The sequence below is a fragment of the Ictidomys tridecemlineatus genome, chromosome 11 (assembly GCF_052094955.1).
Source record: "Ictidomys tridecemlineatus isolate mIctTri1 chromosome 11, mIctTri1.hap1, whole genome shotgun sequence".
NCBI lineage: Eukaryota > Metazoa > Chordata > Mammalia > Rodentia > Sciuridae > Ictidomys > Ictidomys tridecemlineatus.
Window position 1 is genome coordinate 16,575,591 of NC_135487.1, and position 10,618 is coordinate 16,586,208.

The 10,618-nt window shown below is 43.2% G+C and overlaps 1 protein-coding gene across 1 annotated transcript in view; it reads left to right on the top strand.

Moving 5' to 3' along the window:
• The first annotated feature begins 1,019 nt into the window (after positions 1-1,019).
• Clic4 (chloride intracellular channel 4) overlaps positions 1,020-10,618 on the top strand; it is a 65,972-nt gene continuing 56,373 nt past the window's right edge. The window contains exon 1 of the mRNA XM_078025614.1: positions 1,020-1,267. Within this exon, the coding sequence (XP_077881740.1) occupies positions 1,196-1,267 (72 nt within the window). The 5' untranslated portion in view covers positions 1,020-1,195. The remainder of the gene's footprint in view (positions 1,268-10,618) is intronic.

The following is a 10,618-nucleotide window of genomic DNA, read 5'->3' on the forward strand; positions in this document are numbered from 1 at the left end:
CCAGGGGTTCAATAGCAGCAAACCAAGGCCAAGTGCCTATCACGTGCCTGTTTCAAAGAATTCTGGCCCTTGCCCTCAAGGCCTTAAGACCCAGGGCAGTTTTTCCAGTTTGAAGACCACTTACTTTAGAATTGTTCCAGGTGCTTATAAAAATGTGAATTTCTTTCCTTTCCTGAGAATCTGAGAATCAGATAAAGCAGGGCTGAGTGTCGTACCCAGGTGTTTCTGATGTACACTCAAGTTTGCCAGGTGAATGTGGGAAAGCAATGGGTCTGGTGGGGGATAAATAGGAGTCCTGGTTCCAGCACCAAGGGTGCAGTTCGACTGCAAGCTCTGGCAGGAGAGGGATCCTGTTCCACCCCCCTCAGAGCCTGAACACCCTGCGACCTCATGATGCCTGTGAATATGCTGATTTCCAATACAGAAGAGACCCGAAAGTCAAAAAGGAAAAAAAGAAGTCGGAGGAAGAAAAAAGTATTTCTAAGGAGATGAAAACTCCGAAAAGTTTTCGTAGAAAAGGCAGCTCCACCTAACACTGGGAGCAGGGGGGTGGCCGCTCCGGGAAAGGGCGATGAGTAGTGGAGTGCAGCGGGGGAGAGGCTGGCAGGCGCCTCCTCGCTTCCCCAGGCCGGCCGAGGCATGAGGTCACCTGGAACCGACCCAGCAGCAGCTGCTCAGGACGCGCTGGCGCTTCGGAGGGAGGCGGTGTCAGGCTCCGACCCCGGGTGGAATTTCCCTCCCGCCCCTCAGGAGGCGTGGCTTGAAGGCCCGCCCACCGCCGGACTCAGCCTCCGCTGAGTACCGCTTCACCAAGGCCACACCCCGAGTCTAGGCCACGCCCCTTAGCCGCCTCCCGGCCTCCGAGTGGTCCCTTCGCCTCAGCTCGGACGAGGCCACGCCCCGCGAGCTCCGGCCGCCCCCATTTCCCTCGGAGAGTCCCGCGGCGCCGGGCCTTGGCCCCGCCCCCGACCCAAGCCCCGCCCCCGGAGCCCCGCCCCGTGGTTTGAAGCTGCTGGGGCAGCCGCCGCCTCCAAGTCGCGCGCGGGGCGTGGGGCGGTGCTGAGGAGCTGAGGCCGCGGCCAGCTCGACGCCGGGACTGTCCAGCGAGTGCAGCGCGGCGGGAGCCGGCAGTCAGAGTAGCCTCGGAGCAGGACCGCAGTCGCGCCGCCGTTCGCGGAGCCCAGCCGAGCCGGCCATGGCGTTGTCGATGCCGCTGAACGGGCTGAAGGAGGAGGACAAAGAGCCCCTCATCGAGCTCTTCGTTAAGGTGAGCGCTCGCCCGCCGTCCCGCCCCGCAGCCGCCGCGCCCGAGGCCCCCGAGGCCCCCGCCCCCGGCCGAGGCAGCTCTGCGGGTCCCGCGCCCTCGCCCATTGTCTCGGCACCGAGCCTTCCCGCCTCCGGGGGCCGTCGAGGGGGCCGGGCCCGGGGCGCGCGCGGGGCCGCGCGGGGCGAGCGGGCGCAGCCAGCACCCAGCATCCCGGCGGTGGAGGACCCGCGGCGGTCCCGGCCTCCCGGGCGGGCGAGCGACCTGTCACCTGCCCCACCCCGCCCGGAGCCCCCGCGTGTCCAGCCCCCGTGGAGTGGTAAACTTCCCTGAGCACATTTGCAAGGAATCTTTGCGCGCAGCTGGTGGGAAACTGAAACTTAAGTGTTCGGTGCAGTCTTTAAAAAAAGCAAAAATGATAAAGGGGACAGACGCTCCAGGGCCTCGGGAAGAGACCAAGATTCCCAACTTTGTTTTCCTGCCGTAGGTATTTTACCACCATCTGCTTTTCTTGTTTCTTAAGCGCAGAGTGTTCCGAATGATGCAACATTTTGGCTGCTCCCCTTGGTGTTGCTGCCTCGGGAAAGAGTGTGTGTGCCCTTTTGTCTTGAAAGAAAAATTGAGTCCATAACTTCTTTGGGGGCTTCAAAGGCTCGATCCCCTCACTCCCGGCTTGTCTCTTCCGCTTGTATATCCTGGAACTACCACTTTTTGCTTACGAATAATATCCGTGCCCCTTCTTCCTTTGTTGTGTTTTTCAGTTTAGCCAAGGGGTATCCAGCTGCTTTTCCTAACAGTCCTTTAAAGTCTTTTAGATTCTCTCAATCACTTTAGAAGCCGGTGTCATTTGGAGCTAGGCAACATGCTGGAAAGTTAGCAGGAATCTAGAACTATTCTGTCCCTTTTTTCTTCATTTTTTTTCTTTTTAAAGACAATGAAGGGTGTGTTTAAGAGATGGGGAGAATACATGATCTGTTAGTGAGCAGAAGCAATGTTTGTTTTAGGATTTTTTTTCAATCATCGGGTTTAGGAATGTTTTGGGCAAGAGAACTGAAAGAACATCTGGGCATAGAACTCCCAGAATATCACAGTCTCAGTTACTTTGAGTGGCAGACAGTACTTTGAGGTGCAGAGAATGTAGGAAGAAGCCTGGAGCAAGGGAAGGGAAGAGAGGGGCGGGAAAGCAGCCCAGAGAAGGGAAGGTCAGAGATTAGTAATTTTTTTTTTTTTAACTGAGCTAGGAATAGAAAGGAATTTCTATAAACTCAAAAATAAGTGTATCTACTTATAATGGTGAAAAACATAATACTTAATGGTGAAGCTTTAGAAGCATTATTAAATTTAGAATTGTATAAGGATAATATCAGTTGTGGCTTGTATTCAGTATTGTACTAGAGATCCTAGCCAATAAAATAAGCCAGGAAAGTATAGGAATTAGAAAGGGGTTGGAGGTGTAACTCAGTGGTAGAGCACTTGCCTAGCATTCTAGAGTACTGGGGAAAACAAAACAAACAAAATTGGGAAGAGACCAGTGCTTAATACTCTGCTTACTGCTGATTTAATCCTTCAGTCAGAAGGAGATGGGTGTGGCAAACTGTTTCCCAAACTATGGTCACTTGCCTACCTATTCCCAGTTTTCCATATTTATGCTGTGAGCCACCTGAAGTCATCCTGCTTATTTATCTTAAGTCTTTCTCACTGGGTTTGCAGGCAGAGAACCAGGATTCAAGGCGTAGTTGAGTGCTTATTGGCTGGATTATGCTGGGCAATTTGTTTTCCCTCTTCAAACTTATTTTATTTTTGGTACTGGGGATTCAACTCAGAGGCACTCAACCACGGAGTCACATCCCCAGCCCTATTTTGTATTTTATTTAGAGACAGGGTCTCACTGAGTTGCTTAGCACCTACCTGTTGCTGAGGCTGGCCTTGAACTCCCCCCTAGTGAGTGGGATTACAGGTATGAGCCACTGTGCAAGGTACCAAACATTTATTTGTGAAATGAGAAGTGAAATGCTTTTTGCTGGCCTGTGATTCACCATAGGCCAACTTTGCACTGATGTAGACCTGGTTTGTTGTTTGAAAGGAAGGAGAGCAACAAAAAAAGACAAGTAATGTGGTATTCTCAATTTCTTAAGAGCTATGTGTGGGAAATGCAAATGAGGGAAAATACCCTAATAAATATAGTTGTTTTTCAAAGCAACAAGGCAGTCAGAAGCTGTTATTGTCCAGAGTAGTGTTGATTATTCTGCCAAAAGGTATCCAGTTAGTAACAGAAAACTATCATTTTTTTAAACAGGAAAAGCACACAAAATTTGTTCACATGTCTAAGGCACAAGACTATGGATTCTGTATTTATATCTGAAGCATATAGTAGTGAAATAATGAGAAATCTGATGGTGAATGGTATTAATGGAGAATTGACTCTACTTGTCTAGGACTCAGCTTGTGTAAGAGGATTGGCCTAGGTCCTTAAAGGGTGTGAGTGGACTCGTCTACCTTTCCTTCATGAGTATTATTTTTGGAGTTGTCTGCCTGTGAGCCCAGTAATTCTCCATCACCTATATAACAACATTCCTTTTTTCAACATTCCTATTTTTTTTAACCTTAACACCTAAAGGGTAGGAACCCTCCTAATAGCTTACCTTAATTTTTAATTTTTTTTACCTGTTTATTTTTGAAGCAGTGATACGGGGTATCTCTTTATTGCCCAGGCTGACCTGAAACTGTGGGGCTTAGGGCTTACAAGATTCTTAGCCTTCTGAGTATCTGGAACTACAGGCATGAAGCTCAGCCCTCCTACCAGTAAAAGGGGCTTATAGTGGCAGTCATCCTCAACAATGGAGATGTACTCTCTGCCATTTTAGTTGGGAACTAGTGTCCAGTAAGGTAAAGTGCAGACCCTTTAGCAAGGGCATAAAGCCCTTTATAATCTGACTACTCCGGGTTTCTAATCCAGTTTGTCCACTTAACTAATCTTGTGTCCCAAGATACATTACTTCAACCTCTCTGTGCCATATCCCGAGAGTTGGTCTATTAATAGACCAACCTCAGGGGAACAAATTAATACATGTAGGTTGTAGTGATCTTAGAACAGTGTCTGGTGCACAGTAAGCAGAGGCTAGCTGTGTCATTTTGGTATATTGCAGCAGATCTTTCCTACACGAATGCGCCTGGAGCGTAGGGTCTGTGTATTGTTGAGAGTGGCTGGAACTGAAGAGGGTACCAAATGTTTGAAGGGAGATTGCTTCCTCCTTTTAGAGTATTTTATGTCAATGTATATGTTTATCAGTCCTTGGAATTGGAAACCATTACTTATTTCCTGATGTTCTGAGTCACAAACCATAGTCCTTTGTCCTGAATTCTCTAGTCTCTGGTCTGCCATACCTCGTGTGACTTCTATCTCCTCACCTCTTCTGTTCTTCTTTATTTAGTACTTTTAGTGTTTTCTACCATATTTTCCACCAATATTTCTTCTTGGCTATATCCAGAATTTGGGATTTTTTTGAGGGGGGTACCAGGGGCACTCAACCACTGGAGCCCCGTCCCCAGCCCTATTTTTGATATTTTATTTAGAGACAGGGTCTCAGTAAGTTTCTTAACATCTCGCTTTTTACTGAGTCTGGCTTTGAACTTGCGATCCTCCTGTCTCGGCCTCCCCAGCCACTGGGATTACAGGGGTATGCCACGCTGCCCGGCTATATCCAGAATTTGAGAATCAAATGCCTGTTTGGGTAAAGATACATATTAACTCTTAAATCACAAAAATGAGAGAAGTTGAGGAGACTGGATTTTTAAATTTTTCTTTTGCTCGTATAAGCCCAGCTCCTGTTGACATTGCTACCCCTTCTACCCTTACTGGTAGCTTTGGTATGATGTGATCTCCAATCTTTGACTAGTTTTTTGGACTGGAATTTACACTTTGTGTACTTTTATGAATTGCGACAGTCACTGTCTACAGCATTCAGTAAGCTGCTGGGTTTTAGGGGATAGTTGTAAGAAATTAATCTGGTTTTAGGGTGGCATAACATGTGAGAATAACTTCCTTTTGAGATATTTGGAAGGGATTTCTAATATGCAGGGACCCAGGAGCCAAGACTGCTTTGCTTTTATCTGGCTTTTTATAATATATCTGACAAGTTTCTTAACCTCTCAATGCTTAAGTTTCCTTACTGTCCCCCGTCCCCCGCCCCCGCCTCGGGGTGGTGGTGGTGGTGGTGGTGGTGGTGGTTATGGCACAGGGGAGTACTGGAGATTGAAGCCTGGGGAACTTAACTTCTGAGCCATATCCCCAGCTGTTTTTAAAAATTTTAAATTTTGAAACAGGGTCTTGCTAAGTTGCTGAGGCTGGCCTTGCAATCCTCTTGCCTCAGCCTCCTGAATCTCTGGGATTACAGCGTGCACCATCATGCCCACCTACCTTACTTTTAATATTAGGATAATAGTAATTATAATATCAATTTTATTGGGTTGCTGAAGGATTAAATGGTAGTTTGTGTGGATTAATTAAGGTATTCTAAACTGCTGTAATAAGTAATACTCCTTCCTGTCCCCAAACAGTGGTTCAAACCAGATGGAAGTTTCTTTTTTACTCAAGTAGCAGTCTGGGAGGGTATTGTAGATGTTGGAGTGGCTTTACTCCTCTGAGTCATTTAGGGACCAAGCCCCTGCTCTCCCAGCACCATCCTCTTCTGACTTGTCAAAGCTGGTGACCGAAGTTCTGGTTACCATTAGTGAGAGGTGGAGAATATGGAGGAAGCACATCTTAAGTGCCCCAGCCAGAAGTCTTTATCTGTAATTTCCTATCACACCCTGGAGGAAACTTAAATCACATGGCTTTATCTAATTGCAAAGGAGGCTGGGAAGTGTGGTGGCCACGTACCTACCACACACTAGGGAAAGAATTAAGAAGAGTGCTCGGCACATAGTAAAGTTTTTGTCACTGATTATACTATATTGTTATTTTGGGCACTGGGGATTGAACTCAGGGGGCGCTTGACCACTGAGCCACTTCCTCAGCCCTAATATGTAATTTATTTAGAGACAGGGTCTTGCCGAGTTGCTTAGCACCTTGCTTTTGCTGAGGCTGGCTTTGAACAAATGATCTTCCTGCCTCAGCCTCCTGAGCTGCTGGGATTACAGGCATGTGCCATTGTGCCCGGCTACAATAATAGTATACTCTTATTAAATGTAGATCTCATTAATAGGATTCAGGGGATGCTGTGCTTGAAATTACATAAAAAATTTGATGTGATTCCTAACCCAAGGATACAGTTATTGAGTATTAAAAACAATTCACATAAGCAAGGTATGAAAAAAGGGGATGGGCTAGATTCTGTTAGTTCTGATTAGCTGTGACTTCACAAATTGACTGGTATGAACCAAGTGCATATACTTTGGGAGATTCAAGAAATTATATTTAGGTTTATAAATTGTTTTTGGCAGGAAAATTATATAAGAGGTTACATACTTAAAGAGTCAAGTGTGATTCACATTAAGTTGGTTTAAGAGAAATGAGGAAATATGAAAGTAGACTTGAACTTGGCCTTGAAAAAATAGGAGAATATGCGGATTGGGAATAATCAAGAATGAAAATGTTAGTTTTGACATCATTTGTAGACTCCTTATACAGGAAACAGTTGATAGGTTGATATTTTTGAAAGAAGGAACCAGGAATGATTCAAATCTATAGTGCCAATTAGATAAGTTTTTAAAAAGTTGGATGAGATCATTAGAATGAACCTAGTTTTTTGTAAAGACATACGTTTTCCAGCCTTGTTTGTTCTCCTTGTATTTCCTCATTTCCTGGATTGCTGTCTATTCACCTTCCCCTTGGCATTTGGGAAGGTGTAAATGGATCCTGCAGATGGCAAGCTCTCAGCTGTTTGCTAGTGTGAACTGGGAGCTCTTTGTGTTTTCCTTCAGGGCCGACTTGGCCCCACTCCTGTGCCCCCCCTCCTTTTTTTCTCTCAAACAGAACAAAAGACATTTTCTATAGGAAGTGATGTTGTAATCATTGAACAAAAACTAACTCAACATCTAGAGAGTGTTACCTTGTATCTCATGGGTTTGCCTTTCTTTTGTGGTCTCTAGAGGGGGAAATTCAGGAAATAGAAAGGAGTGTAAAATGTGAAGTTAATAGAAACTGTTCTTGTTACTTTTTGCTGCAGCTGTTCCTGAAGAACTAATAATGCTATTTTGGCAAAGACCAAGGCAGTGGTTTTGGTTCAGTATAAAATTCTGAGAGAAAGTGGTCCAGAGTGGGGAAGAGAGAGGCAGCTGTTGAGCCAGCAGGACTGAGGAACGCAGGGAAGACCCCCGGCCACGTGAATAGCAATAGGAAAGAGGCACGTGAATAGCAATAGGAAAGAGGCACGTGGAAGGCCTGCCGTCACTAAAAGTCGAGTTGGTTTGGAAAGATGCTTACAGAGGTGCCTTGAAACAACCAGTTAAAGGATGGTGAGCAAGACTTTCCCACTTCCTGTTTCACTAGAACAGTGGAGCCTCAGTTTTCCCATATCTCCTGAATAGGGAATTTAGTCTATAAGAAGGAAACGTGTTAGGCAGGATGAGAAACGTGATTAAACTTTTAGTTAAGTTTTGATCAAGTAGGAGCTTAAGTGAGGATGGATTTGCTCATTTTAGAGGATGATATAGGGAATGGAAAGGGAGTTTCTGAAGGAAAAATAACATTTTGGTCATGATTACAAACCAACCAAGTATGATTTAACAGATATCTAATTTTAATTCAGGGCATTAGTTTGTGAATTTTCTTGGAACTTTTAATCCTGTTATCTTTTTTTGAGACTTGGTTTCTCTTCCTAGTTGTCAAGTATTGGAAGCCAGGCAATGTTTGGCATGCCTGTAGTCCCAGCAACTATGGAGGCTGAGGCAGGAGGATCACAAGTTGAGGCCAGCCTCAGCAATTTAGCAAGGCCCTAAGCAACTTAGTGAGACCCTGTCTCAAAATAAAGAATAAAAAGGGATGGGGATGTGGCTCAGTGGTTAAGCACCTCTGGATTTAATCCACAGTACCCACTGCCCCCTCCCTAAGAAATAAGGAATATCAATTAGTCTTAATTTGGTTTCTGTTTTTTCCTTATTTAAAACATAAAACTAGGAGACTCTGTTAATCTAATTATAAGTTTGCAAAAGTAACAACTTAATGTGGATAAATAAGATCGTATTTGAGAATGGTGTCAAAAGATAGACTAGGAGTATCTTAAATTTGACCATTATTTTAGATAAGTAGCAATAATAGAACTAGGGCTAGTTCATTATGCTTACAGTTTGTACTTCTAAGCTTCCTTTCATAGAATTTTTTATCTTTCTTTTCTTAAAGCTGAAATATGGTGTCTAACTGTAAGCTGGTAATAGGTTTTCTTCTTGTTTTTGGCAATAAAATTATTACTTCCACTTCATATGTGAAGTAATTCATTCTTATGAAAAGGATTTCATTATAACAGAGTTGTAAAAATGTCAGTTACCTTTTATAATGCAAGTAGTGACTCTTACCACTGTGCAAGCAGCATAGCTGTTTACTTGTATGTGTGGGAGAAGAATAAAAGAAAATTTGAACAAACTCTGATGAGTACAAAGCCAAATAATTAGAAGAAAATTGTAGTAATTAAGAAGTTCTAGGCATTTGTGAATTCTCTGAATGTCTTTTTTTCCCTCTGCTGACTACTGGTTACTTGACTTTGGAGATGGAGACCAGGTGGTAGATTACTAGAGTGAACATTCATTAAAAACTAAAGAGGAATCAAATTAGGTTATTGTGTCACTTAGGAAAGCTGGCTGAGTGGTAGCTGGGAGACCAGACCATACAGACTCACTGGGGAAAACAACGGTGATTCAACTTAAGAAACTAAACTTTGTCCTTGAATACAACACATACCCAAGACTGAGTTGACATTTTTGTAAAGATGGAAGCTTATGAGGAGTGTATAGTTTCATATTTCTTGATGGTCTAGGTTATAGCATGTTTTAGTTAACACAGGAATCCAAAATTCTAGGTTGAAAATGTTTAAGACTTGGGCTGGGGATGTGGCTCAAGCGGTAGCGCGCTCGCCTGGCATGCGTGCGGCCCAGGTTCGAGCCTCAGCACCACATACAAACAAAGATGTTGTGTCCGCCGAAAACTAAAAAATAAATATTAAAAAAAAATTCTCTCTCTCTCTCACTCTCTCTCCTCGCTCACTCTCTCTTTAAAAAAAAAAAAAAAGAAAATGTTTAAGAGTTGTTGAGTCTTCATTAAGTTGTGTAAAAACTGTTGGTAGCCATCAGTAGCACAGATGTTATTTATACTTTGTAATTGTCAATAAGGTCCTTCTTTGCAAATATATCCTAGTCTTTTTCCTAAATTTGAATGAATCATTGATGAAAATTTATGTGTGGTATTTTTGTGTTCTTTATGAGATCAGTGAATAATGAGGTTCATTTAAATGTAACATTGAGTTAACTAAGTTGCCTTAGAGATAATTCATTTATGCTTTGTAAAAGAAACTTAGACTGTGCTGGTATGTATCTTCCTAACAGCACTAAAAGAACATTTGTCCTGTTTGCTCTTTGCTGGAGGAAAGTAAGGTTTGATGTTGTAAAATTTGCCAACAACTAGAATTGCTCAAAGAATAGATATTGATTAAATGGTTCGAAGGTAGGCTCTTCTGTGTGCTCTTTAATCTTTTCTAAAAATCCAAGTTATTTTTCAGAATTAATTTCTCCCTTCCATATCTGCATAAGTAAGATATGACTATTTTACAGTTGGAGGATATAAGATACAATTCTTGCCTAGGAATAATTGAGCACAGTATAGGGATCATAATAGTAGCAAATATAAATCGAATACTTTCCATGCAATTACTGCTGAAGAGATAAAGAAATAAGAACAGGCCCCTAGTCTGCCAGGAGCTCACAGTGGAGCTGAAGGGGACAGTCAAATGAGGAGTGAGTCCCCCATGGTTGATGATAGTAGTCAGGCACTTAGCACCGTCTTTTTCCTATGTAATACAGAGACTTTTTGTTTCATTCACTTATAAAAATCCAGTTGAATTAAGAGTTTAAGGGATTATTTATATGTGGGTTGAGAAATTGACTTAGAAGTGAGTAAAATATTTATGTTGTATTCTGACAGATGGAAGGTAGTTAGTATTATCAATTAAGTGTTTTAAAGAAGCTTTTTATCTTTTCCCTCAATAATTGTGTGTTATGCTTTGTAATTTTTTGATTTATTTAAAATAAAACTGATAACTTCTTGCCTTAAATCTTTTTTCCTTTTCTAACTCGAGTATTGTAATTACATATAGTACTGGAATTCATTATGCTGTATTCACACAAGCACATAACACAGTTTGATCA